Genomic DNA, 27,412 nt, shown 5'->3' with positions numbered 1-27,412 from the left:
CTGACGCTTTATTTAAATGTATATAATGCACATAGCGTGCAGTCCTTTCTATATTATTATCTTTCTCTCATCTAAATCTTTTTCAGTGTTTTTAAGTCTTGTACTTATTGTACGTCTGTCTACCTGCTACTGTCACACGTGAATTTCCCCGATGCGGAATAATAATGTGAAAAGGTTTCAAATGAAAGATGTTCGTTAATTTATCTTGTCAAATAAGTCAAAGTTTATTTAGTTTTAATGAAGCTCTGTGTCATATTCACATCACTGTCATGTCTTTTGTCTTCGGGTTGAATGTTTCAGATTGCAACTGTGTAAGTTAAGTTTTGTTTTATTTTTTAAAGTTGCTGTATTTTAAAGAAAAGTTCTCACTGAGATTACAAGAATAAAACATTTATCACAAACAACTCTGTGTGTCCCGAAACGGACATTCTCCACCTGTCGGCTCTGTACTCCACCTGTTGCCTCTGTACTCCACCTGTTGCCTCTGTACTCCACCTGATGCCTCTGTACTCCACCTGTTGCCTCTGTACTCCACCTGTTGGCTCTGTACTCCACCTGATGCCTCTGTACTCCACCTCATGCCTCTGTACTCCACCTGATGCCTCTGTACTCCACCTGTTGGCTCTGTACTCCACCTGATGCCTCTGTACTCCACCTGTTGCCTCTGTACTCCACCTGATGCCTCTGTACTCCACCTGATGCCTCTGTACTCCACCTGTTGGCTCTGTACTCCACCTGTTGCCTCTGTACTCCACCTGTTGGCTCTGTACTCCACCTGATGCCTCTGTACTCCACCTGTTGCCTCTGTACTCCACCTGTTGGCTCATACTCCACCTGATGCCTCTGTACTCCACCTGATGCCTCTTACTCCACCTGATGCCTCATACTCCACCTGTCGGCTCTGTACTCCACCTGTTGGCTCTGTACTCCACCTGATGCCTCTTACTCCACCTGATGCCTCATACTCCACCTGTTGGCTCTGTACTCCACCTGATGCCTCTTACTCCACCTGATGCCTCATACTCCACCTGTTGGCTCTGTACTCCACCTGATGTCTCTGTACTCCACCTGATGCCTCTGTACTCCACCTGTTGGCTCTGTACTCCACCTGATGCCTCGTACTCTCCACCTGTTGGCTCTGTACTCCACCTGATGCTCTGTACTCCACCTGATGCCTCTGTACTCCACCTGTTGGCTCTGTACTCCACTGATGCCTCTGTACTCCACCTGTTGGCCTTGTACTCCACCTGATGCCTCTGTACTCCACCTGATGGCTCTGTACTCCACCTGATGCCTATGTACTCCACCTGATGCCTCTACTCACTGCCTACTCACCTGTTGCTCTGTACTCCACCTGTTGGCCTCTGTACTCCACCTGTCGGCTCTGTACTCCACCTGATGCCTCTGTACTCCACCTGATGCCTCTGTACTCCACCTGTTGGCTCTGTACTCCACCTGATGCCTCTGTACTCCACCTGATGGCTCTGTACTCCACCTCATGCCTCTGTACTCCACCTGTTGCCTCTGTACTCCACCTGATGCCTCTTACTCCACCTGATGCCTCATACTCCACCTGTTGGCTCTGTTACTCCACCTGTGGCTCTGTACTCCACCTGTCGGCTCTGTACTCCACCTGATGCCTCTGTACTCCACCTGATGCCTCTGTACTCCACCTGTTGGCTCTGTACTCCACCTGTTGGCTCTGTACTCCACCTGATGCCTCTGTACTCCACCTGTTGGCTCTGTACTCCACCTGTCGGCTCTGTACTCCACCTGATGCCTCTGTACTCCACCTGTTGGCTCTGTTGTTTGTTTTTCAAAAGCACTGCGCTGTGCTTTTATTGTGAAGGTCCCAGCAGGAAGGACTCGTCTTCTCCTCGGGTTGTTTTAAAGATGGCGGCGCCTCTAGACGCTGCGGACAGCTCGGTGTTTTTTCGCGCCGTTGTCTGGTTTTGCCGCCGTTAATCCCGGACAGAGAGCCTCGGTGATGACGTCATGGGGAGCAGGTTGACGTGCAGTGTTTCCGGATGCCTCGTGTGAACCGGACAGCCGTGCTGTCGCTGCTGATCGTCAGCAGCTCCGTGTTCCTGCTGTTCCAGCTGTATTACTACAGGAAGTACGTAAGCAAGGTGAGACACCGTCAACAACACAAAGCTTTTCAATAATCGATCAGCGGATTGATCTGTGGCTTCAGGCCGTGAATCTTTTATTGGAATTATGGTTAGATTTTAAAAATAAATAATTATAAGAAGTTCGACTTCCCAACCCATAAGTGGAAACATCCGAGGAGCACCTGAACGCAGCACGAGTGTCCCCTCACTGAGACCTCCAGCTCAGTCTGACTGTTGGGACCACGAGGACTCTCTGGAGACTCGCTCTGTAATCATCATGCTCATTAACACTTTACACTCCACAAGTCTTCTACAGAAGTGACTCCGCTGACGTCACTCAGCTCATTTAGCTATAAAACATAGAAACGTACACATGATGGCGCCTCGCTATCCTGAGGCTGTTCACAGCGCCACGCAAGAGTCAGTACACACGAACAACAGGGTCAGTACGGAGGCCTGACGGGGTCAGAGGTCAGTACGGAGGCCTGACGGAGTCAGAGGTCAGTACGGAGGCCTGACGGGGTCAGAGGTCAGTACGGAGGCCTGACGGGGTCAGAGGTCAGTGTGGAGGCCTGACGGAGTCAGAGGTCAGTACGGAGGCCTGACGGGGTCAGAGGTCAGTGTGGAGGCCTGACGGGGTCAGAGGTCAGTACGGAGGCCTGACGGGGTCAGAGGTCAGTGTGGAGGCCTGACGGGGTCAGAGGTCAGTGTGGAGGCCTGACGGGGTCAGAGGTCAGTGTGGAGGCCTGACGGGGTCAGAGGACAGTGAACACCACAGGCTAAAGCCCTCTGCTGACGACATAACAGTGAAGTTATCAGTTAATTACCCAGCATGCCTTTCTTCTGCAGCCTGGCCCTCACATCCTGAGTCGAACAGGTCACCTGACTGCCAACGACGTCCAATGGGTGAGTCAGCATCAAAATGCTATAAGAAGCCATGTGTTAGCCTCAACGTTAGCCTCAGTGTTAGCTTCACTGTTAGCCTCTCTGTTAGCCTCTATTAGCTTCTCTGTTAGCCTCACTGTTGGCCTCTATTAGCCTCACTGTTAGCTTCACTGTTAGCCTCACTGTTAGCCTCTCTGTTAGCCTCACTGTTAGCCTCTATTAGCTTCTCTGTTAGCCTCACTGTTAGCCTCTCTGATAGCCTCACTGTTAGCCTCACTGTTAGCCTCTCTGATAGCCTCACTGTTAGCCTCTCTGATAGCCTCACTGTTAGCCTCTCTGTTAGCCTCTCTGTTAGCCTCACTGTTAGCCTCTCTGTTAGCCTCACTGTTAGCTTCACTGTTAGCTTCACTGTTAGCCTCACTGTTAGCCTCACTGTTAGCCTCACTGTTAGCCTCTCTGTTAGCCTCACTGTTAGCCTCTCTATTAGCCTCACTGTTAGCTTCTCTGTTAGCCTCTCTGTTAGCCTCTCTGATAGCCTCACTGTTAGCCTCTCTGTTAGCCTCTCTGTTAGCCTCACTGTTAGCCTCACTGTTAGCCTCTCTGTTAGCCTCATTGTTAGCCTCTATTAGCTTCTCTGTTAGCCTCACTGTTAGCCTCTCTGATAGCCTCACTGTTAGCCTCACTGTTAGCCTCTCTGAACCTGCTCTGTCTGGTTTCTGTAGCAGACCGTGAAGAAGTTTCTGGCGTTAGCTCAGCGCTTCAGGCTGCCGTTGTTCCTCGCTGACACCGCTGCACTGACGCTTCTCTCCCAAGATGCTTTGCGGCAGCGCGACAGGCTGGTGCGTGAGCCGCACTGCAGCTTTCTGTGCACTGGTCGGCCAATCACATCCTTCGCTCTGCATGCCAACCTTTGGAAGTATGATGTAAGTGATGTGTTCATGGTCTCAAGACAGTGTGAAAACATGTCATCTATATTTTGTAATTGTTACTAGCTGTGAAGTGTTTGTCTTTTCTTTATCAACTTTATTTTGATTTTAAATAGATAAATACATCTGCAGAAAGTGTCTCTATATTCTTTTGTTTTGGTCAGCCTGGCCTCCTATTGGCTGCGCAGCAGAAAGGCTTTGACCTGCTGGAGCTGCGAGGAGAGGACCCACGATTGGCCAGTCTGGACACCCTATCAGGAGAGGAGATCCCCCTCCACTTCCTGTTCCGCCTCCATGGCCACGTCGTCCAGGTAAGTGGGGCTGCATCCAGCCTCCAGGAAGTGGGTCGGGGTTTGAAGCCAGTTTTTGTAGTGGCTGAACTGTGTAACTACAGCGTCACGTACGCCCTGCAGCACAAAAAGACTTTCCCATAAGCTCACATTGTGAAAGAAGAGGCTGTAAAATGGTGAATACATCGTTTTGAGCGTGACAACCTCCGAGACACGACACGTTTCCTTTCAGCATTTGATCCAATTGGTCCAATACCATTTGGAAAATCTAGAAGAGCTGTACGATAAACTTATTTAATCCTCCGCACAAAGCGATCAAGCGTCATCTGATGGTGCAGGGGCGCCCATTAGCTCAGTTGGTAGAGCAGGCGTCCCATGTACAGAGGGTTCGAATCCCGGCCTGGGGCCCTTTGCTGCGGGTCACTCCCCCTCTCTCATCCGTTTCCGGTCATCGCTGAAGTTGTTCTATCGATAAAGACATACAAAGGCCAAGAAACATCTGGTGGTGCCGTTTCAATAAAGAAGGTATTTGGGATGAGTTTTCAAAGGACATGATTTTCAACAGGTTGACCCGCATTTTATAAATCTTGTGAGACCCGTGATGTTGGTGGAAAAATGTCATTTTTCAGGGTTAGGAGCAGACAGTCACTGCCATATTGTGTTTTCTGCTGTGTTTTATCTCAGGCTGTTTTATGTGTTTTGTTCCAGGTGGTGTTCCTGTACGAGCGGAGTGGCAACTACCTTTGGCACGGAGCGTTGCGCCTCAAAGCTAACATGGACCGAAACTTCGCTCCCTTCAAACTGCTCGACTACGGACGCCATCCGGGAGCGTACGACAGGTGAAAGCCTATGAAAGCAGGACGAGCCCCAAAATCTGATGTGAAACGTCTGAATAGTGTCGACGTGAAGAGAGTCACACTCTCTCATCAGCTTTATAGATCTACAGACATTTAGATCTATAGGTCTGTAGATCTAAACGTCTGTAGATCTAATCTTGGTTAAACACAATAATGAACTCTATCAGACTCTAACATCTGATCTGAGACATGTTGTTATCTGATTTGATGATGATTGGAACAACACGTCTGGGTTTGTTGTGTGCGGTCGCCCCCTGCAGGCCGGAGCTGGTCCTGACGGTCCTGGACGGCCTCGACATTCGAATCCCTCGCAACATCTCACGTTTTCTGAACGAGCAGCAACACGCCCACTTCCTGGAGTGCCGTTACCGTGACGCCCGCAACTTCCTGCAAGTGAGATACAACAATGGGCTTTTATTGTGAAAGGGGGACATAAAAGAGGAAGTGAAAGAGAAAAATGAATGAGTTATTTTAATAACTCAAATGATGTCAGAAAAGTATAAATGAAATGATAAAAACAGTTGAACAAAACTTTGAATAATAAATGAAATAATGAAATAAGAATAAACTAAAGGTCAAAATGTTTCTCACTTTGATACAATTATAAAACAGAAACAAAAGAGGTGATTACTGACAGAACTCTCTCTCTCCACTGTGTGTGACTGCAGCTCTACCCCGACGACTCGTCTCCAGAGGCGCTCGACTTCAGGAGGAAAGTGAAGTCTCTGCTTCACCTCGCCGCTCGAACACTCGCACGCCTCGACATCCCCTTCTGGCTCAGCAGCGGCACCTGTCTGGGTAACACGCCGAGCGTCAGCGATGCGCCGAGTGTCCACAGTGTGACCACATGCTAATTTAGTAAAATTCCACGATTCTCGATACCAATTTCGATACCATGGAAAGAAAAAAAAGGATTTTCTAAGATTCCATGTACTCGAACTTGGAACATGAATTTCTTTATTAAAATAGCAAAGAAAGAGCACAAGTATAAGCCGCAAGCACCTGCATGCCCTGCACATCGGCTCCAGCCCGCACGCACACACACACACACACACACACACACACACTTAATAGTAGATGCAGTCATTTGAAGTCACAGGCAGGTGGTGGCAGCCAGTTCATTTTAAAACATTAACATAAAAATCAGGGCTGTCTAACAATTTTTAAAAAAGCAAAGAATGGGAGAGCAGCACAGCACCTGTTTTAAATTGCAAATTTAACTCCAAATGTTCTATACCAATGATCAATTAGGAAGCAACGTTCAGTGTGGTCGTGGTGAAATTGCAGCTCTGTCACTCACAAATCGTCTTTTACATCGTAAAAATAGTTTTTTGGGGGGGTAATCATGTTTTGACAAACCAATTGCATATTAATTTGTAACTATATTAAACTAAGATATTCTGTGAATGTTGCTAGTATTGACACGATACTTGCAGGAGACATGCTCTCTTTCTCTTTCTCCTAACTGAGGCTGCATTACTACGAGGTGGCTAGTGCTATAACGGTAGTGCTAGGCTAATGTTAAAACTACAGCATAAGCTACGTTCGTAACATAAGCCATAACAAATATGTCCACCATCCCAAACATCATGTAACATGTATTTCAGTACGACATATTTAAAAACAAAACAAAACAGAAAACGTTCATCCTTTGGATGTTGTTAATATGAATCAGGACTCACAATGAATTCTTTAAACAAATCCGGATGACGGTCTTTCAGATGCTTTGCTAAATTGGAAGTATTACTTCCCCTGGTCTGAAGACCACGGTAGCATCGTTTTCAAAATGGCTTCTGCGGCTGAATAAAAACGCCACGGTCATCTGCCTCGAGGTGGGGCTCTTGCTGTTGCCATCTTCCACAGGTGATTTTTGTGTAGTTCCACTTGTTCGTGACCTGCTACCTCTGAATGTAAGTATTGACTGGAACACTCTGAGGCGTATACTGCCCCCATCAGTTCCGGAGGGGGCGCAGCACAATTCTAACACTGGAATTGGTGCGAGCAGTAGTTAAAAATATGGGCATCGTCAGTGTTTTGACATTTTAGAATTGAAAGGTATCGCAAGTATCAGTTCTCGTGACATCCCTACCAGTAGCATCATCATATGATATCCTGTAGATGATGTGACCCTCTCGCTGTCTCTCTCGCCCCCTGCAGGCTGGTTCAGGCAGTGCAGTATCATCTCATACAGCCGTGATGTCGATATCGGGATTTTCGTTGTAGACTTCAATCCGGACATGGTCGCAGCATTCAGGGACGCCGGCCTGTCCCTCAAACACAAGTTTGGAAAGGTGATAACTTTGTTTTCTTCTTTCTTTAATTTTGAGAGTCGAGGTCGGATTTATCATCCGCTTCAGCTGCAGGATATCTGGGCCAAGACTTCCTGTTCTGTGTGCCCGTCACTGTTTACAGTACAAACTTCAGTGAAGGAATGAAGCGGTCTTCATCTTCATTTATTTTGAGTTTCCTGTCTTCATTTATTTCACCAGTGTTTTACTACGAATACTTTTATTGGCACTGTGCTGACTTTGTGAAGCAGGTATTTTATTTTGAAGTGGGTTTTTTGTAGTTGTTGTTTCCTGTATTTTCTTGTGATGGTTCCGGTCCAGAGGATCGGTTCTTTTAACTAGCCTCCTCCCCGACGAGCAGGGATTATACAGAATTGATCAGCCGCAGTGCATGCTGGTTATATTTGTGTCTGACTAATGGAAGCACCTCCTGATCTAAATCTAACAGTACTCAACTATATGACGTATGAAGTTGTATTTCCTCTGATGTGATGTTTGTGTAAAAGAGTTTTATTACTCTGTATGTAGTGTCATAATGAACAACAGCTGAAAACTGTACGGGCTGATCAATGAGTCTGATCACATTTAAATTGGTCAGATCAGATCTGACAGGATGTGACTTCCTGTACAGACTGAAGCTCGCACTCTGCTGCTGCCGCGTCCGCTATCCAGCTGAGCAGTGCATTCTGGGAGAGCATGGTGTTCCCAGAGACAGCCGTCTCCACTGGAGCTCCTGACACATAACAATCAGCTTTAACTTTGTAGAACTATGAAACTGAACATCAACATGACGTCAGATTCTGCAGCTGTTTTCGTTTCCAGACAAGCTGTTGTCATGGGAAACGACATCCTGTGGACACAAACCGATTCATTTTGAAAGTGTGTATTTTATTTTGAAAATGTTTGTTTTATTTTGAAATGCAGGTTGAGGACAGTCTGGAACTTTCCTTCCTGAGTGATGACGTCAAGCTGGATGTTTTCTTTTTCTACGCAGACGGAAACGTGGTGTGGAACGGAGGCACGCAGGCGAAGAGCGGCAAAAAGTTCAAGTTAATAAAACTTTATTGATATTGACAGTCAGATCAGCAGCAGTGAGGGGGCGTTAGGGGCCACATAAGAAAACTTTATTTATAATGACACCTGAAACATTAAACACCTGAAAGATGTCAACACAAAGTTGTTAAAGAGTTTCTCTTTACTGCAGGTACATCTTCCCGCGGTTCTCGCTCTGCTGGGCGGAGCTTCTGGAGCTGAAAGTTCGTGTTCCCTGTGAAACACTCGATTACGTGACGGCGAACTATGGAGACACCTGGAGCATCCCGCTCAGGACCTGGGACTGGAAGACGTCACCGAGCAACGTGCAGGAAAATGGGGTGTGGCCTCCAGCCGAGTGGGCGGAGCTTATCCAAGTTTACTGACAGCAAATGACTGAAAATTAATTCAACACTAAAACTACAAATAAAGACAAAGTGAAAAGAACAAGAGGAAGAGATCTGATTTGTTAAGAAGAGGTCTGTGACGTCATCATGACATCATCATTATAAATCATCAGTATTGATGGCTGACTGCCTCCACCAGACTCATTCTGCTGTTACCTGTAATGACCTCAGAATCATGTTTAGAATCAAATGAAACGTCATCAAACATCAGCTGTTACGTCACCACACATTTAATAATTCCGGTCAGCTGCGCATCAGAGACCTCTCCGCCAGACTCTGTTCATATTTTCGTCATTTTTACTCTGAATGGAACTCGACTGTTTCCGGTCCTCTCGCTCAGTTCGTCAGTGTTCAGTGAGTCTGGGAGGGTGACGTCACTCCGCCGCCCCCTCTCGCTCCCGCTCCTTGTGGACCACGAGCCCCTTGCTGATCAGGTCCGGGATCTCCACGGCGAGCCACGGTCCGAGTCCCAGCGCCATGAGGTGCGCCAGGCCGAAGCGTGGCGCGTTCCGGGCCCAAAGCGGGGCGAAGTGGTCGGTCAGGCAGATCCTCCCTCCGCGGTACATCTTCGCAGTCTTCCCGTCCAGCTCCGGGACCGCCACCTCCGGCGCCGTGGCCGGGTACGTCACCGGGATGTCGAACTCCAGCCGGAACTCGTAGCGCAGCAGCTCGTGAATGAACCAGCAGGTGCCGGACCAGCGCGTGCCGTCTGGGTTGGACTCGAGGCGGAACCAGTCGTTGTCGGCCGCCTTGTTCTGCTCCACAAAGTGGATCAGCGCCTGGTACTCCTCCTTCAGCCGCTGCGGCCACAGCGCGCCGTCCCGCGGGCCCGCGTGCGTCTTCAGCAGCGGGATCTGTGACACGGCCCTGCGCGTGGCCTCGTCCGCCATTTTGTCTCCAAACGGAAATAAGTTTGTGTTTAAACCGAGTCCGAAGTGAAACTGTTCGGTTCGGGTCCACTCAGGTTGCCTTCAGCTCTCATCTGAGTCCTGACGTGGACTTCCGGTTTTACACTGCACGGAAGCTGCTCCAGCATGAAGCACTTCCTGTAGGAGATTTTCAAAACAAGACTCCGACCTTTTTTAATCTGCTGCCGTTACTGATTACTGGTTACTGAGTTGTTTTCAATAAAAACATTCAACACAATTTTGTATTTATGTCAGGTTGACGTGAATCTTCCAGAGAAGGATGAGCACGTGACCACTGGACTAATACTACATGTCAACAATAATCACAGATCAATACATATTCTGAATATTTGAAGTGGTTTCTAAGTACAGCTGTTTCATATTTATTGATGGATGATTCACTCCAGAAGTGAGTGACACACACACACACACACACACACACGTTGTTGTCATGTGCTCAGTAAATAAACATGTTCTTCTGTTCAATGAAATTCTTCCTTTGTTGTCCACAGAATGCCAAGATATACATACATCTGAAATATACAATATAGATGTAAATAATAAAACAAAATTAAATGATGAACGGGCCCTCGCAGTCCACGCGTGCCGTCGGGGCGTGCTGCCGTCGGGGTGTTCCACGTAGATGTATTCAGGGTAAGACCCTCTACATGTTTGAGCAATTTGGAGTAGATGGCAAATTTTATGTGGAAGTTATAATGAGTTGATGGTTTTATGGCAAGGCATCAAAATGGATCACGCCACCAGATGTGACGTATGTGAAAGCTTTTGATAAGTTTTGTCCACAGATGCTACTTGCAAAGTTTGGTGCAAATCGGTGAAATGGCCGAGGAGGAGTTGGGAAAAGTAAGAGTATAATTTTTTCACAGAGCCTTAGTGGCTCATGGGGAAGCAGTCACCCGAGTTTCAAGTCATTCGGACAGACCGTTGTGGAGATATCCAACACTTTTTTGAGCAAAATGTACTACAGCAAGTTGTTATTTAAAGGGATAGTTGGTGTTTTTTGAAGTGGGGTCATATAAAGAACATATCTATAGTGGATCTGTTTCCTGCCGTAATCAGCGATCAGCGCAGACTCAGTTTGGAGAAGCAGAGAGCTGCTCCAGCCCAGACGCTCAGCTTTGTACTGCAGTGAACAGAGTCCAGAGAAAAAGAGAAATTAACCACCTAAAACAAGGCTCACCTGAAAACATCTACATCAGGTCAAGTGTACGTTGTATAGGTAAAATTCACACCGCTTTACATCCCCGTCAGACCGCGCTTTCTTTTGGCACTACATTTTCTCAGCCGTAGAACCTCCGTATCCCTACGCATCATCGTAACTGGGCAACAGCTGATCTGCGAGCGGCGGAACACAGCGCGAGGCCCAGCTGCTGGACGAGAGGTTTACTGTCGATAAAAACGAAACTTAACTCTCCAAATCCTTCCGCATTGGCGCTCATGCGTAGGGATACGGGGGTTCTGCGGTTGAGAAAATGTAGTGCCAAAAGAAAGCACGGTCTGACAGCGATGTAAAGCGGTGTGAATTTTCTCTATACAACGTACACTTGACCTGATGTAGATGTTTTTAGGTGAGCCTTGTTTCAGGTGGTTAATGTCTCTTTTTCTCTGGACCCGTTCACTGCAGTACAAAGCTGAGCGTCTGGGCTGGAGCGGCTCTCTGCTGCTCCAAACTGAGTCTGCACTGATCAGCTGATTACTGCAGGAAACAGATCCACTATAGATATGTACTTTATATGACCCCACTTCAAAAAACACAAACTATCCCTTTAATATCTTGAGTATTGTTTGGAGTATAAAATTATTTGACTAACTTTTTGCCATGAGGGTCCACAGATGCTGTGTGCAAAGTTTGGTGCAAATCGGTGCAATCGCCTGAATCCAAACGGTAGGCGGAAATGGGCGTGGCCTATATCACAAGATTCAGCACAATTCAGTGAACGCGTGGATATAAGGTTTGTGAATGTGCGACAAAAGTTGTAGTGGCGAAAACAGTTTAGATGTTTTCCTTTAACCCGTTATGTCCTATTTTCCTGTGTTTGTGCCACCTGGAGAATGCAGGTGATGCAGTCAGACTCGCAGCTTGTGTCCAAAAACATCCAACGAGAGAGAGTTTGACTTTTCACTGTTGCCGGTACTTTATTGTAAATAAAACGAAATGCAAAACAAAATGCAAGAGGGTTTTAAAGCAGGTGTCAGAGGCGCAGACCCGGTGCACAGCCGGCTCACAGACTGAGGTCAGTGACGGTCTCTGCTGGCCCGCCTTCTCCCCGTCGCGCTCGACCAGCAGCCCTTTTAAAAGGTAGCACCGTCACCACCTGTTGAAGGTGCACACTCAAAAAGGAAAGCAAGTCATGCAAAACATAAAAACTTAAATATGGCTCCTACAAAAGTTATGAGCCAAAACGCACTTTCCTTGATTGTAGCGCCACCTAGTGGTGGACATTGAGGACGACAAGAGATTAGACAATTTTTCGGCAGGTGTGACTTATATTCCAAGTTTGGTGAGTTTTGGGGAATGTTCAGACCTGCTCGACCTGCTCGGGCCCTAAAAATGAAAACAGTGCAAATCTGATTTGTGTGCAGTTACACACGTGCAACAATGTAAACAGTCTCCTACCTGCTCCAACACACACCTGCTGTATGTCTGTCAGGACAACACCTCATGCGTCAGTCGCCCCGTGTTATCCAACATGGTATCGTATGTGTGTGCGGTGTGTGTGTGTGTGTGCGCGCGCGTGTGTGTGCCGCTGCGGTCCGACAGGTGGCGCCACTTCACCTTCACGCTGTTTGTAAATCAGCAGCAGAAGAAGAAGCTACAACAACAGTCTCGGCGGCCATTTTCCTCGTCCGGCTGCCTTCAGGCTGACGCTTTCTGATTATTCCGTGTTTGAATTAAACAACTAAATACGGGTTTACCTGTAGTTACCTGAGCGCGAGACAGGAGCACGTCACGGCTGCTGTGATGGCGGCCGACCGGCGCGAGGACAAAGGTGAGGCAGAGCGAGCTGCTTTGTTAGCAGCAGTTAGCTGTTAGCATTAGCATGTGCGCTATTTTTGTTCTGTGAAGCACTCGTTGTTTCAGCTGCGAATCGATCATCTTCGGCACATCGATACGTTATTAATAAGTGTGCTAGTCAGCGAGTGACTCGTTCTCAGGTGAGTCACCGACCTGCAGCAGCTGGGACGTGTTTTCTCTTTCATTCATCATGGCGGCTAACGCTCACTAATCGATCCCTCTATCAAACTCTGCTTACTGGAATTGATGACGTCTCTATAGCTACACATCGATAAGGTGTCGTCGGTCAGAATCTCAGTCATCAGATATCAATATTACGTGTTTCATTCATTCATTAATATCAAGTTAGCATGTGTTCTGATAATATGGCGATGAGAGCTGATCAGCTCATCGATCACATGGTCAAATATGATTCTCATGATGAGAACTGCAGTTTATGGATCAATATGGAATGTGTGACAACGTGATCAATGTTTTAAGTGAATCATGGATCTAAAATCACGTCAGTATATTAATTTTGTGTCGTTATATTACAACATGCGATCATTTAAAGGGTTGTTGCTGAATGTTCACAGCCTTCACTGTGTGAACCACATGTTGGTTCTGTGTTGGTTCTGTGTTGGTTCTGTGTTGTATTCTTGTCATTCTGTCGCCAACACTGGATTCACATCGGATCCGTCAGTGCAGTGAAACACAGGTTTCCCTTTAACGCGGATGTGTTTTGGCTGCAGGTTTAAATGAGCTTCACAGTCCTGTACACATCATGTTAGCATGCTAATGCCTGCCTCACAGAGCTGCTAGCATCACAGTAGACTTTATGTTCCCGGTTTGATTTCATGCTGCTGTGACTTGTTGAGTGAGAACAGTTTGTTGTTGTGGTTTCAGACGGCGAGCTGAACGTTCTTGAAGATCTTCTGACTGAAGCTCCGGATCAAGACGACGAGCTGTACAACCCCGAGACAGAGCGAGACGTCAGTGACAAGAAAGGTACAAGTACATTACAAATACTACAAATTATACTGCTGATGCTCACAGTAAGTCATCTGTACTTGGGTGTGATGTTTAACTCTGCGCTCTCTCTATCAGGAACAAAGAGGAAGAGTGAGCGTTCTGACAGCCAGGACCTAAAGAGACTCCGACCCTCATCGTGCCATGCCCCCTCCAGGTCCTCCTCCACCAATAAGAGAGCTCCGGGTCCACCTCTCTCATCCTCCTCCTCGAAGAAGGTGGCATCCAGCCCCCGCGGACGCCACGCTGCGGCCACCACCAGCAGCTACCGACACGAATACTACGAGGAGCGAAAGGGGCGGCGAGGAACTCGAGAACCAGCGAGAAGCCGTGTAGGAGAGGAAGTACGACGCCGAGAGTCTCAGAGAGGCCTGGAGGGTCTGAGCCAGGTATTCATCATACTATTACTCATTAATAACACTAATGATAATAGTGCTCACAATGCTAAGTGTGACTGAACACTAACTTTATAGTGACGTCAGATAAAAACTACCGTACAGCCAATCAGCTTCCAGTTTAATAGCCAAATATGTTTATTTTCTGTTTGCATTCAGAAGCTGCGACGTGACGAACGGCGAGTAAGCCCCTCCCCCCACGAGGATGAGAACCAATCGGAGGAGGAGGCAGCAGCAGAGTATGGTTCAGAACCGGGGTCACGAAGCTCCTCCCCTACAGCCTCCCATGTAGAGGAAGAGGAGGAGGAGGATCAAGAGGAGGAAGAGGAGGAGGAGGAGGAAGAAGAAGAGGATGGCATGGAGGAAGAAGACGAGGAGGAAGAGGAGGAAGGAGAGAAGGAGGATGAAGAGGAGGAGGATGAGGAGTATGAGCGTCGTGGCGGTGAAGGGAATGACTACGACACTCGCAGCGAGGCCGGCGACTCACGCTCCGCCTCCTCCGTCAGTTTCTCTGATGACGGCGAATCTGTGCACTCAGGCTCCGCCTCCGAGGCCTCAGGTAACCATGACAACAGTTTTTCTTAATTCTGACCCACTCCAAAACCTACCGGGCACTTCCACTTCTGTCATCCAGTTAGTTTGAGAAGTGGAAACTAAGTTTAACTGGAGAACACAGACGTCTGTAGCTATGAGTTCATTCTGTGCTCTTATTTTGAAAGGTTCGGAGAAGAAGCGGGAGAAGCTGTCGTCGTCGGTCCGAGCCGTTCGCAAAGGGATGGAGAGTAAGGCGCTTAATATTATATACTAACGGGCTGTGATCAAGGAGACGTTGTCAGAGACATAGTCAGATTACTGCAAGTTTAATGTAAAGTAATCAGATTACAGTCACTTTCTGTGTTTTCAGATATGTTGAACTTTGTTGTCCCTGCAGGAAAGTTTGTGATCTGTCAGGATCCGAGCAGTAAGCTGCGATACATCCTGCGAGAGGCTCGATTCTTCCTCATCAAGAGCAACAACCACGAGAACGTCTCGCTGGCTAAAGCGAAGGTTAGCTCGTGTTTACAGGTTGTTTGTTGTTGTTGTTGTGTTGATGTTGTGTTGATGTCCGGTCTAATGAGAAGCTCTCTGTGTGACGCTCAGGGTGTTTGGTCCACGCTTCCTGTCAACGAGAAGAAGCTGAATGCAGCTTTTCGCTCTGCTCGGAGCGTCGTCCTCGTCTTCTCCGTCAGGGAGAGCGGCAAATTCCAAGGTCATTATCACACGTTGCTCGTTAGCCCTTCCTCCTCTTCTTCCTTCATTAGTTCCAAAGATTTAAATTCATCAGCCTTTTTCGCCTTGTCTGCTTCGTCTTCAGGTTTCGCTCGTTTGGCTTCAGAGTCTCACCATGGCGGATCACCAATCCACTGGGTTCTTCCTGCCGGCATGAACGCCAAGATGCTGGGCGGAGTCTTCAAGATTGACTGGCTCTGCAGGTAAACCTGAGTGTGTGTGTGATCGTTACTGCCACATGTCTCTGACACGTCTGTCCCAAATCCAACGACAGAACTACAAACCTACTCAACAGCCACACAAGTCTTTGGTTTTATTGTGGTTCTTTAGCTGGATTCAGAATCCTCTTTGGACTGAATGAAGCTCTGCTGTCTCCAGAGCTAACGTTAGCCTGTCTGCCCTGCTAGCTTCACGTTACTAAATGAACCCTTGAATCCTTCGCCCTCACACTGTCTCCACCCGGCCAACATGGCTGTGATGTGTGTGCAGTGTTGGGGAAACTACTTTGCAAGCGTAACTTGTAAAACTATATGTAGTTCAGCCTGCAGCAGTTTGAACTACATTTCTACCCCTGGAGAAATGTAGTTTGTAAAACTACTGCTAAAAAAAGTAGCTTTAGTAACTACTTCTACTCATTATACTCATTTAACTCAGCGTTAAATAAATCAATATGGTGTATGTGAAACAAAATTATAATAGCCTACAAAAAATTCACATGCCGGAAGAAATATGCCTCTGAACTCGAGAGGAAAACGTTTTTCGGCTTGCAGGGCTCACATGTGAACACAGGTCGTGTCTGTAGATGCATCTATATCCAACATGTACATGCTCAGATATGGCCGATGTTGGGCTGGTGTGTTCGGGGGCTCATCGGTGGTAGCGAGAGGGCACAAAGACCCGCCCACTCTGTGAAGCATTTGAGTGCTGCCAGGGCGAGCCAATCAGAGGCAGCGTTGGCTTGGCATGTCACAACATGTTTCATGCCTTTTTTCAAAGTAAAACAAAATAAATTTACATTATATAGTTCGTTTTTAAATAGAAAATAGTTCATGTTATTTGTCAGAATTGTAGTTTGTAAATTGAGTAGTTAAACCAAAAAAATTACCCAAAAAGTAGTTGAGTTACTTGATGCAGCATAAAATATGAATGTAGTTTAACAACCAGCAAGCTACAGCAAATTGTAGTGAAGCTGTGTAGTTCAACTACATGTAGTTTACACTGTGTGTGTCTGCGAGGCCGCTGAGGCATCGAGTCTCTCCTCAGCTCAGACTGTCAGCTGACGCTGGTTAACAGTCTAAAAGCTTCTTGGCGTCCCTGGTCACTTGTTACTCTTTATAAATGTAAATGTTGTGCAGGTTTTCACACAGATTGTTTTTCCAGGAGAGAGCTTCCGTTCACTAAGACGGCTCACCTGTCCAACCCCTGGAACGAACACAAGCCCGTCAAAATTGGACGTGACGGACAGGTGAGCCCGCTTCATTTCTTCTTCTTCTGTTGTCTTTTTTTTTTTGTTGCATTAAAATTATTATTTTTTGGTTCAATATCTTTCAGGAGATCCAACCGGACATCGGCGCTCAGCTCTGTGCCCTGTTCCCATTGGACGAGAGTGTGGATATCCACCAGGTGGCTCGTCGCGTTCGTCACAAGCGTCGGACGCCATCAGAGCCCCGGCCTCGGGGTCGACCGCCGCAACGCGAACCGGGAAGGTTAGCCAATCCCCAAGCTACTCCTCCCGCTTCCTGTTCTTCTTCTACTGCCGCGACCACGGCGCCACCCGTTGCCGGACGACAGAGACGGCCGCTGCCTTTAGCCGGCGGCTAGCTACTGGTGGCTAGCGTTGCCGGTTCAGTGGTTGTTGTTGTTTTCCAGTCTGGAGTTTTCCACCGGAGTGACGCCTCGTTCGCGTCTTAAAGAGTCAGGCAGGAAATCAAAGATCCTCGTTAACAAGTGTTGAAGTCTCAGAATGATTCTCAGTTTGAATTAATTGTTTGAAATTTAAATAAGAAACAAGGTCAATTGTCTTTTACATAAATTTGGTATATTTTTTAGTTGTTTAACTTCAGCTGAGATTTCAGAAATTGAATTTTCTAAATTTTGTTGTTTCTAAATTTCTGCTCTGAAGCTCTTCTTCCTCTGCAGGAGCTTCGTACTTCAGGAGTCTAAAAATCAAAATGTTTAGCTGGACTGTGGCCGACCCTTTCAGAATAAAAGCAGAAAGGACAAGCGTCACTGGCCGGACTGATGGAGGAGGGGGTGGGCGAGGGGCGAGCGAGCAAGGTAGAACTAAAGCAGAGAGAGAGAGAGAGAGCTGCCAGCGAACTGTTTCTGGCTCTTTGAGGAGGTGGGGCAGGTGGGGGGGTGGCCTCTGGACTATATCCAATGAGAGGGTTGGGTGTGTCAGGGGCGTGGCCTCTGGACTGTATCCAATGAGCAGGTGTGGTGTGTCCGAGGGGGCGGAGTTTCTCCACCTGTTCAAACAAGGTAAATTACAGAATTAGAGGAAAAGACGGACTCGATAAAAATAAATAAATCTGCTCGGACTGAAAAAATGATGACCTCCCTCCTCCCTCCTCCCCCCTCCATGAAAGGACAGTTAAATAATCCTCCACCCTCCCCAACACACACACACTGAGTCAGGACTGAGCTCATTGTTAACCACAAACTGCTGATGTTTATTGGTGTGTGTGTGTGTTTGTGAACTGAATATAAAGTGTGTGTGGGAGGAGGAGGAGGAGGAGGAGGAGGAGGGGAAATAAAAATAGAAGCATCCAGAACGACGGAGCAACAGAAAGGTTTCTGTTTAAAGGACTGGTGCTGGTCTGGAGGGGGCGGGGCTGGGCCGGAGGGGGCGGGCTTTGTGTAATGATTGACAGGACTGCACCATCATCATCATCATCATCACCCCCCTCCACCCTTTCAAAATAAGAGGGTTTGTTTAAAAAAAGCCTTTACATGGACTGATGAGGAGAAAAACTGTTTTTATAATCAAAAGTGTTGTTGACACATTCAGACAAGCCCCTCCCACATTTGCAAGACCGGTATGTTGTCCCTTTAAGAGACTTCTTCTTTGTTTGTTGTTTTATTGTGTGTGTGAAGCAAACATTTGTCAAAATGATGTCACAGATGAGTCAGAACACAAGTTGCATACATATGGACCAGAACAAAACCTCCCTCAGAGCCTCGGGATGGACCACCAAGACCACCACAGAGACAAAGACAGCAAGTGTAGTATCAACAGAGGAGGAGCAGGGGACGGGTGGAGGACCGGTAGGCAGGACCAGTAGGCAGGTGGAGGACTGGTAGGCAGGTGGAGGACTGGCAGGCAGGACCAGTAGGCAGGTGGAGGACCGGCAGGCAGGACCAGTAGGCAGGTGGAGGACTGGTAGGCAGGACCAGTAGGCAGGTGGAGGACCGGCAGGCAGGACCAGTAGGCAGGTGGAGGACTGGTAGCCAGGTGGAGGACCGGTAGGCAGGACCAGTAGGCAGGTGGAGGACCGGCAGGCAGGACCAGTAGGCAGGTGGAGGACTGGTAGCCAGGTGGAGGACCAGTAGGCAGGTGGAGGACTGGTAGCCAGGTGGAGGACCGGTAGGCAGGACCAGAAGGCAGGTGGAGGACCGGCAGGCAGGACCAGTAGGCAGGTGGAGGACTGGTAGCCAGGTGGAGGACCAGTAGGCAGGTGGAGGACTGGTAGCCAGGTGGAGGACCAGTAGCCAGGACCAGTAGTCAGGTGGAGGACCAGTAGGCAGGACCAGTAGTCAGGTGGAGGACCAGTAGGCAGGACCAGTAGGCAGGTGGAGGACCAGTAGGCAGGACCAGTAGGCAGGTGGAGGACTGGTAGCCAGGTGGAGGACCGGTAGGCAGGACCAGTAGGCAGGTGGAGGACCGGCAGGCAGGACCAGTAGGCAGGTGGAGGACTGGTAGCCAGGTGGAGGACCAGTAGCCAGGTGGAGGACTGGTAGCCAGGTGGAGGACCAGTAGCCAGGTGGAGGACCAGTAGGCAGGACCAGTAGTCAGGTGGAGGACCAGTAGGCAGGACCAGTAGGCAGGTGGAGGACTGGTAGCCAGGACCAGTAGTCAGGTGGAGGACCAGTAGCCAGGACCAGTAGTCAGGTTGAGGACCAGTAGGCAGGACCAGTAGTCAGGTGGAGGACCAGTAGGCAGGACCAGTAGGCAGGTGGAGGACTGGTAGCCAGGTGGAGGACCGGTAGGCAGGACCAGTAGCCAGGTGGAGGACCAGTAGGCAGGACCAGTAGTCAGGTGGAGGACCAGTAGGCAGGACCAGTAGTCAGGTGGAGGACCAGTAGGCAGGACCAGTAGTCAGGTGGAGGACCAGTAGGCAGGACCAGTAGGCAGGTGGAGGACTGGTAGCCAGGTGGAGGACCGGTAGGCAGGACCAGTAGCCAGGTGGAGGACCGGTAGCCAGGTGGAGGACCAGTAGCCAGGTGGAGAACCGGTAGGCAGGACCAGTAGCCAGGTGGCGGACAGGTAGGCAGGACCAGTAGCCAGGTGGAGGACCAGTAGGCAGGACCAGTAGGCAGGTGGAGGACCGGTAGGAAGGACCAGTAGGCAGGTGGAGGACCGGTAGGCAGGACCAGTAGCCAGGTGGAGGACCAGTAGGCAGGTGGAGGACCAGTAGGCAGGACCAGTAGGCAGGTGGAGGACCAGTAGCCAGGTGGAGGACCGGTAGGCAGGACCAGTAGGCAGGTGGAGGACCAGTAGGCAGGACCAGTAGCCAGGTGGAGGACCAGTAGGCAGGTGGAGGACCAGTAGCCAGGTGGAGGACCAGTAGGCAGGACCAGTAGGCAGGTGGAGGACCGGTAGGCAGGACCAGTAGTCAGGTGGAGGACCGGTAGGCAGGTGGAGGACCAGTAGCCAGGTGGAGGACCAGTAGGCAGGACCAGTAGGCAGGTGGAGGACCGGTAGGCAGGACCAGTAGCCAGGTGGAGGACCAGTAGGCAGGTGGAGGACCGGTAGGCAGGTGGAGGACCAGTAGGCAGGACCAGTAGACAGGTGGAGGACCAGTAGGCAGGACCAGTAGCCAGGTGGAGGACCGGTAGGCAGGACCAGTAGCCAGGTGGAGGACCAGTAGGCAGGTGGAGGACCGGTAGGCAGGTGGAGGACCAGTAGGCAGGACCAGTAGCCAGGTGGAGGACCAGTAGACAGGTGGAGGACCAGTAGCCAGGTGGAGGACCAGTAGGCAGGACCAGTAGCCAGGTGGAGGACCAGTAGCCAGGTGGAGGACCAGTAGCCAGGTGGAGGACCAGTAGGCAGGACCAGTAGCCAGGTGGAGGACCGGTAGGCAGGACCAGTAGCCAGGTGGAGGACCAGTAGCCAGGTGGAGGACCAGTAGGCAGGACCAGTAGCCAGGTGGAGGACCGGTAGGCAGGACCAGTAGCCAGGTGGAGGACCGGTAGGCAGGACCAGTAGCCAGGTGGAGGACCAGTAGCCAGGTGGAGGACCAGTAGGCAGGACCAGTAGCCAGGTGGAGGACCGGTAGGCAGGACCAGTAGCCAGGTGGAGGACCAGTAGCCAGGTGGAGGACCGGTAGGCAGGACCAGTAGCCAGGTGGAGGACCGGTAGGCAGGACCAGTAGCCAGGTGGAGGACCAGTAGGCAGGACCAGTAGCCAGGTGGAGGACCGGTAGGCAGGACCAGTAGCCAGGTGGAGGACCAGTAGCCAGGTGGAGGACCGGTAGGCAGGACCAGTAGCCAGGTGGAGGACCAGTAGGCAGGACCGGTAGGCAGGACCAGTAGCCAGGTGGAGGACTGGTAGGCAGGTATAAAACACATGTTCCTTTGCAGTGTGAGACAGGTGTGTAGCTGACTGCAGGTGTTTGTTTGGAGCTAATGTTAAATGTAAACACCTGGTCTCACCTGTGATGACAGCTAGATGACTCAGAACCTTCATCTTGTATTAGTTGTTGTAAAAACACACCTGATGACCTGATGACTTGATTTGGGGGAATTTTCTTCTTCTTCTGTTTGAGTTTGACCTGCGTGAGTCCTCCAGTGTGTATTAATGTGTGTGTGTGTGTGTACTGTGTGTATGTGTTTGTCTTACTGATTGACTTGTCTACGTAGGCGTCGCCCTGAAGAGTACGACCTTCACGGCAGGAAGCGACCGCGAGCCGACGGTCCGCCTGACTTCAACCAGCGAGCAGGTCGTTAATCTGAAACTGCCAGTCTGCAGTTTATTTTAATGTCTGATGATAAATGAGACCTCGTTATGTGTTGATGTAAACACAGCTGACCTCTCTGTGTAATCACACTCTTACTGTAAAAGTTCAACACTTTTTTATTTTGAAATCAACACTTGAGTTAAAATATTTTTTTGAAATATTTTTTCTGAAGTTATTTTCAGTTTTTCTATCTTGAGCTGTTTTTTGCGTTGAAGGTCTGAACATTTAAAGGTGACTCAGTGTTCTGACCCGTTCGTGCTGCTCAGCTCAGAATCTGTTCACATTTAACACAAGAGTTTAATCTGTTTGCAGGGTTCATCCAGGACCTTCGGAACCAGCCGGTGGACAGGTGAGAAACACTTTGTCACTCACCTGGAACAGGTCAAAGGAAGTAGGCGGGGCCACAGCAGTATTCACCAGTAAAACGTGACCAACACACAAAATGACAAAAGCTTTAAAGATAAAATTATTCTTATGTAATTTTTTGTTTTCAGACGATTCTCCAGCGTAAGACGAGACGTGTTTCTCAACGGGGTGAGTCGCTAGCATGTTAGCATTGCTCCATCTATACATGTTAGCATGTTAGCCTAGCTCCATCTATACATGTTAGCATGTTAGCCTAGCTCCATCTATACATGTTAGCATGTTAGCCTAGCTTCATCTTAACGTGTGTGTGTGTGTGTGTGTGGAGGTGCTCACCTGTGCTTCCTGTTTCAGTCTTATAACGACTACATGAGGGACTACCACCACAGCGTTGGTCCTCCGGCTCCGTGGCAGACTCTGGTGAGAGACTCTGTTATTAATCCTGTTTACTGATTGATCAGGTTATTGACAACAACTCATATAATGTCATGTACTTGTCCTCAGGCGGCGTACCCTGGCGTGGAGCAACCGCCCCCACATCACCCCCCCTACTACCATCACAGCCACCCCCCGCCCCCCCCCTCACCAGGCCTACCATCACCACCACCACCCCCCTTTACCGCCACACGAGGCTCCGCCCCCCCGCTTCAGAGACAAACAGCGAGCGCCGCAACATCGCGCCTTTACCTCCAGCCCAGTGAGTCTCTGGTTTCTACTGAGATACTACTGACTGCAGTGACTTCCTGTCTTTGACTTTTCTGTGTCTCTGACTTTCTGTCTCCCTGACTTCCTGTCTGTTTGATAGATTGATGATGAGACCTGATGTTTGCCTCTGAAGGATCACTAGTCTTATTGATCTTTTTTGTTTGTTTGTTTCCCCAACATGCAGCATGACTACGACATGCGTGTGGACGACTTCCTGCGGCGGACGCAGGCGGTAGTGAGCAGTCGGCGTGAGCGTGAAAGACAGCGTGAACGCGACCGTGGTGGACCACGCCGCGAGAGAGAGAGGGAGCGAGCAAGGGACAGAGACAGAGAGAGAGAGAGGGACAAGGAGAGGGGGCGGTACCGAAGGTGATCTGATGACATCATATCCTGTCAGCCTGTAGAGGCTTTTATTGTGACAGTCAGCAGTGGTTTGGACGGTTTCCTGTTTTTGTTCTTTTTGTTGATTATGAATAAAAATTTAAACAAGCTTCATGATGACATCATCAGTTTTTATGTGAATTAAAACAAAAAATGTGTTTTTTGGTGAGTTTGATCCAAACTTTTATTTTGATGATCCTTCTTTTTTACAGTGTAATCTCTCCTTAGCATTCACTCTTAATTTCCCAGAATCCTCTTTGTGGGTAGCCAACATGAGGGACGTGGCCTCTGAAAGGTTGCGTGATGATGATCAGCAGGACATTTATTAGATTTTTCTCCAATCATTGCTTCTTTTATTGAAAAAGGTTCAGACTCCGGATTTTATTTTAAACAATTTTAGATGATTTTTGTGAAATAAAAACATGTCCAGCTTTGTTTATTTATTTCTCTTTTTAGTTTTATTTTGTATTTCACTTCCTGTACAGACTCTATAAAAACATTTAAAGAGTCTCCGTGTTTTTGTTTTTACTCTTTGACTCCTGCTGCCATTTTTTAATACATTGAAAGAAATTTTGCTTCATGTAAAACTCAAATGTTGTTTTTCATTTTGCTGCTTCTGACTGATTGGTTGTTACCGTGGTGACCAAAAGTCCAGCTGATCAGTTTTATTGTGTGATTGATCTGATCTGTGTTAAAAGACTGTTTGAAAATGAAACTTTATTATTTTCCTGTTTTTGAGCGGAAGGGGCGGAGCTTCTGTTTGTTTTTGTACAAAATAAAAAATAACACCTGAAATCAGCTGATTTGGGTTTTTGTGTGAAAATAAAGTTACTGGGAATACATATGTTGTAATCTGATTACCTTCAAAAGTCAGGGTTTCCACGGGTTCTTAAAAAGTCTCAAATTTGACGATCTCAATTTTAGGCCTTAAAAAGTCTTAAATACGCCCATATTTTGCACATAGGTCTTAGATTACATTTAGTTAGGTCTTAAATATGAACATTCATTTACTGCTTCCGTCGTCGCCTTTTATTTATTTGTTTGTTTTTTTTTGTTTTTGTTTCAGGGAAATGTGTTGTGAGACTCACAGTCGGCTCAGTGCGTTCTTCTTCTGTCTGAAGAATGAAGGAACGTAAGAGGCATTTTGCCAACAGCCCGGTCGGAATTTATCGCCGCACACTTCATCAGTTCCGGAAAGACTTCGACTGTGGAATCTGCTACAACTATGTGAAAGTGTATTTAACAAGTGTTGGCTTGAACATCCAGAATTCAGTTGGTTAAAAGCCGTACTTGATAATGAATCTGAAGCGCAGTGCACGCGCTGCAAGAGGACCCTCACATTGGCCACACTCGGTGTGAAAGCGCTGGTGTCGCACACAAAATCGGAAAAACACCGGTTAGCTTCTAAAAGTCTCCAGTGAAGTGATGCTATCACACACTGCTGTACGCCTTAGTCACCAGTGCCCGGTCTAAGTTCGTCCACTTCTGCTCGACCCGAACTCTGACGTCTCGAAGTCAAGCGACATTCAAACCTTCTTCATCTCAACTCTGACGATGAAATCGGGGGTGCTTTGGATTTTGAGCACCGTGTGTGTGTGTGTGTGTGTGTGTGTGCGCCCCCCCTAACCCGCAAAATAAATAATAAAGAAAAAAATATAAAGAAAAAAACAGGGCTATTATAGTTAATAAATTAAATTCCCAGATAAAAACTAAACTAAAGCTACTTCATCACTTGTTAGACTAATTCAAACTAAACTTAAATAAAAAGCAAACTGAAAAAACAAATTAAAATAAAAACTAATGACATTTTAAAACTATAATAACTGTGCAATTGCTCTGTGAATGGCAATAGATTTAGTTATTTTTTAAAGTAATTCGGGGACTTTATTTTTCCTTGCTTTTTCGTTCTTCGTGTAGGTCTTAAATTTCGTTGAAAGTGGTCTTAAAAAGTCTTAAATTTGACTTGTTCAAGCCTGCAGAAACCCGGAAAAGTACTCAGACTTCTACCAAAGACGATTAGTTTGGACAGGAGCAGCTGTGTGACGACACTGAACAGTTTGTTTACTTAATAAGGGTGGCTGTGGCTCAGTGGGTAGAGCAGGTCGTCTAGTGATCAGAAGGTCACTGGTTCGAATCTCGGCTCCCCTAGCTGTATGTTGAAGTGTCCTTGAGCAAGATACTGAACCCCAAACTGCTCCTGATAAACAGTAGGCCTGCCTTGCATGGCAGCCGCCGCCATCAGTGTGTGAATGTGTGTGTGAATGTGGCACGTATTGTAAAGCGCTCTAGAATGCAAGACCATTTCCAAACAAAATAATGTTTATTTCTGACTTGTTTGCTCTTCTGTCCGCAGCGTGGCGACGGAGAGGCGACAGTGAAGCTGACAGTGTTGGTTTGTTTACATGAAGGATCTGAAATATTCCATTATTAGTATTAATTCATCTCATTCTTCTCTCTTCGTCGCCGGCTGAGGCATCGCAGGAAGAAGCGGATGCCGCTCCAGACAATGGTGGTGGCGGTCAGCGTGGCGGTCAGCATGGCGCCCAGCAGGGTGGCGCCAGTGTCCAAGCTGTAATACTGGAACCAGGTCAGGTCATGTGACGCCAGCCGCAGGTGTCGTGCTCCACCGTGTCGCATCACAAACTCCACCCAGAAGACAGCGGTGCTCAGGGGCGCCACCGGCTGGTCACGATGAAGCACTGACAGCCGCTCCATGCTGGACTTGTAGCTGAGCATCATGGGGGGAAAAACAGGTCATATTGATGTTTTATTAAGTGTTAACAATCTTTTATTGTGAAAGGGCCCAGGGAAAGACAGGAAATCAATTTTATTCAACAATGTGAATGTGAATTGAAACTTCCATACGTTCGTCCGCAGCGCAATGCATGATGGTAAATATTGCTTAGTTAGTGACCATCAGTTGTACACTACTTTTCGCAATGCATTGTGGGATACTTTGAGTCACTATATAGGGTATAATATTTCCCACTAGACATTCGGACAGAACTACAAAATGGCGTAGTCACTATATAGGGAGCAGTGAGTGATTTCGGACACAGACTGTTTAGAAACATTCAAGCTAAAGCTTCCTGTGACATCACTCTCACCTCGGCTCGTTAATGACAGCGAGCAGCGCCTCTGTCAGCTCGTCGGAGGTCAGAAGGTTGAAGTTTAGGACGATGGCGGCACCGCGGCGACTCAGACGGGCGAGGTTATCGGGCTGATCCCCGAACAGTGGGATTCCGACTAGCGGCACACCGTGATACACGGCCTCATACAGACCGTTAGTGCCGCCGTGCGTCACAAACGCTTTTGTCTTTGGGTGACCTGAGAAGGAGGAAACATTGGGCTTTTATTGTGAAAGGACTGTAAAACCAGAAGAATCAAATCCATCTAAATTCACAATGTGGCTGTGGCTCAGGGGCAGACGCAGCGCCTCCATCAGAAGGTCGCTGGTTTGATTCCCCTGGTCTGCTTGTTGAAGTGTCCTTGGGCAAGAAACTGAACCCCAAACTGCTCCTGATGCTCGTCCATCACCCCGTCCCAGCTCCACCTCCTGCTGCCTCCTGCTCCACCTCCTGCTGCCTCCTGCTCCACCTCCTGCTGCTTCCTGCCCACCTCCTGCTGCTTCCTGCTCCACCTCCTGCCCCACCTCCTGCTGCTTCCTGCCCCACCTCCTGCTGCCTCCTGCTCCACCTCCTGCCCACCTCCTGCTCCACCTCCTGCCCACCTCCTGCTGCTTCCTGCCCCACCTCCTGCTGCTTCCTGCTCCACCTCCTGCTCCACCTCCTGCTGCTTCCTGCCCCACCTCCTGCTGCCTCCTGCTCCACCTCCTGCCCCACCTCCTGCTCCACCTCCTGCCCCACCTCCTGCTGCTTCCTGCCCCACCTCCTGCTGCCTCCTGCTCCACCTCCTGCCCCACCTCCTGCTGCTTCCTGCCCACCTCCTGCTGCTTCCTGCCCCACCTCCTGCTGCTTCCTGCCCCACCTCCTGCTGCCTCCTGCTCCACCTCCTGCTGCTTCCTGCTCCCAACTCTCCTGCTGGCCGGTCCTGCTCCACCTCCTGCTGCCCATGCCTGCTCCACCTCCTGCTGCTTCTCCTGCTCCACCTCCTGCTGCCTCCTGCTCCACCTCCTGCTGCTTCCTGCTCCACCTCCTGCCCCACCTCCTGCTGCCTCCTGCTCCACCTCCTGCTGCTTCCTGCTCCACCTCCTGCTGCCTCCTGCTCCACCTCCTGCCCCTCCTGCTGCTCTACTCCTGCTCCCTCCTGCTCCACCTCCCTCCTGCTGCCTCCTGCTCCACCTCCTGCTGCCTCCTGCTCCACCTCCTGCTGCCTCCTGCTCCACCTCCTGCTGCTTCCTGCTCTGCTCTG

General features: G+C 48.8%; 5 protein-coding genes and 1 long non-coding RNA gene across 6 annotated transcripts in view; 3 read left to right on the top strand and 3 right to left on the bottom strand.

Moving 5' to 3' along the window:
• wdr36 (WD repeat domain 36) overlaps positions 1–315 on the top strand; it is a 12,014-nt gene extending 11,699 nt beyond the window's left edge. The window contains exon 20 of the mRNA XM_030436359.1: positions 301–315. Within this exon, the coding sequence (XP_030292219.1) occupies positions 301–315 (15 nt within the window). The remainder of the gene's footprint in view (positions 1–300) is intronic.
• Positions 7–1,997, bottom strand: LOC115593042 (uncharacterized). The gene is made up of 4 exons (XM_030436358.1): positions 1,974–1,997; positions 1,614–1,835; positions 1,376–1,573; positions 7–775 (listed from the first exon to the last, which is right to left on the bottom strand). The coding sequence occupies exons 1-4, from the start codon at positions 1,995–1,997 to the stop codon at positions 395–397; spliced, it is 825 nt and encodes a 274-aa protein (XP_030292218.1). The 3' UTR covers positions 7–394.
• fktn (fukutin) lies at positions 1,853–8,836 on the top strand. Its single transcript, XM_030435885.1, has 10 exons — positions 1,853–2,129; positions 2,961–3,017; positions 3,719–3,919; positions 4,087–4,233; positions 4,921–5,051; positions 5,330–5,462; positions 5,738–5,867; positions 7,227–7,360; positions 8,282–8,406; positions 8,562–8,836. The coding sequence occupies exons 1-10, from the start codon at positions 2,028–2,030 to the stop codon at positions 8,773–8,775; spliced, it is 1,374 nt and encodes a 457-aa protein (XP_030291745.1). The 5' UTR covers positions 1,853–2,027; the 3' UTR covers positions 8,776–8,836.
• Positions 8,402–9,875, bottom strand: ufc1 (ubiquitin-fold modifier conjugating enzyme 1). Its single transcript, XM_030435886.1, has one exon. It carries the CDS (start codon positions 9,684–9,686, stop codon positions 9,171–9,173), a length of 516 nt encoding a protein of 171 aa, XP_030291746.1. The 5' UTR covers positions 9,687–9,875; the 3' UTR covers positions 8,402–9,170.
• A 2,643-nt stretch (positions 9,876–12,518) lies between these two features.
• ythdc1 (YTH N6-methyladenosine RNA binding protein C1) lies at positions 12,519–23,836 on the top strand. The gene is given in 17 exon segments (XM_030436771.1): positions 12,519–12,715; positions 13,627–13,728; positions 13,828–14,138; positions 14,304–14,703; positions 14,864–14,926; positions 15,076–15,191; positions 15,285–15,393; positions 15,499–15,616; positions 16,794–16,878; positions 16,965–17,119; positions 21,495–21,574; positions 21,905–21,941; positions 22,087–22,126; positions 22,310–22,375; positions 22,460–22,533; positions 22,535–22,652; positions 22,845–23,836. Coding segments are annotated over 17 exon segments (2,091 nt in total). The 5' UTR covers positions 12,519–12,687; the 3' UTR covers positions 23,034–23,836.
• A 1,506-nt stretch (positions 23,837–25,342) lies between these two features.
• Positions 25,343–26,672, bottom strand: LOC115593278 (uncharacterized). The gene is made up of 2 exons (XR_003986282.1): positions 26,149–26,672; positions 25,343–25,769 (listed from the first exon to the last, which is right to left on the bottom strand). It is a non-coding gene; the product is annotated as an uncharacterized LOC115593278 (long non-coding RNA).
• Between the last annotated feature and the right edge of the window lie 740 nt (positions 26,673–27,412).

The sequence above is a fragment of the Sparus aurata genome, chromosome 12 (assembly GCF_900880675.1).
Source record: "Sparus aurata chromosome 12, fSpaAur1.1, whole genome shotgun sequence".
NCBI classification, from domain to species: domain Eukaryota; kingdom Metazoa; phylum Chordata; class Actinopteri; order Spariformes; family Sparidae; genus Sparus; species Sparus aurata.
This window is presented reverse-complemented; position numbering and strand designations above follow the sequence as displayed.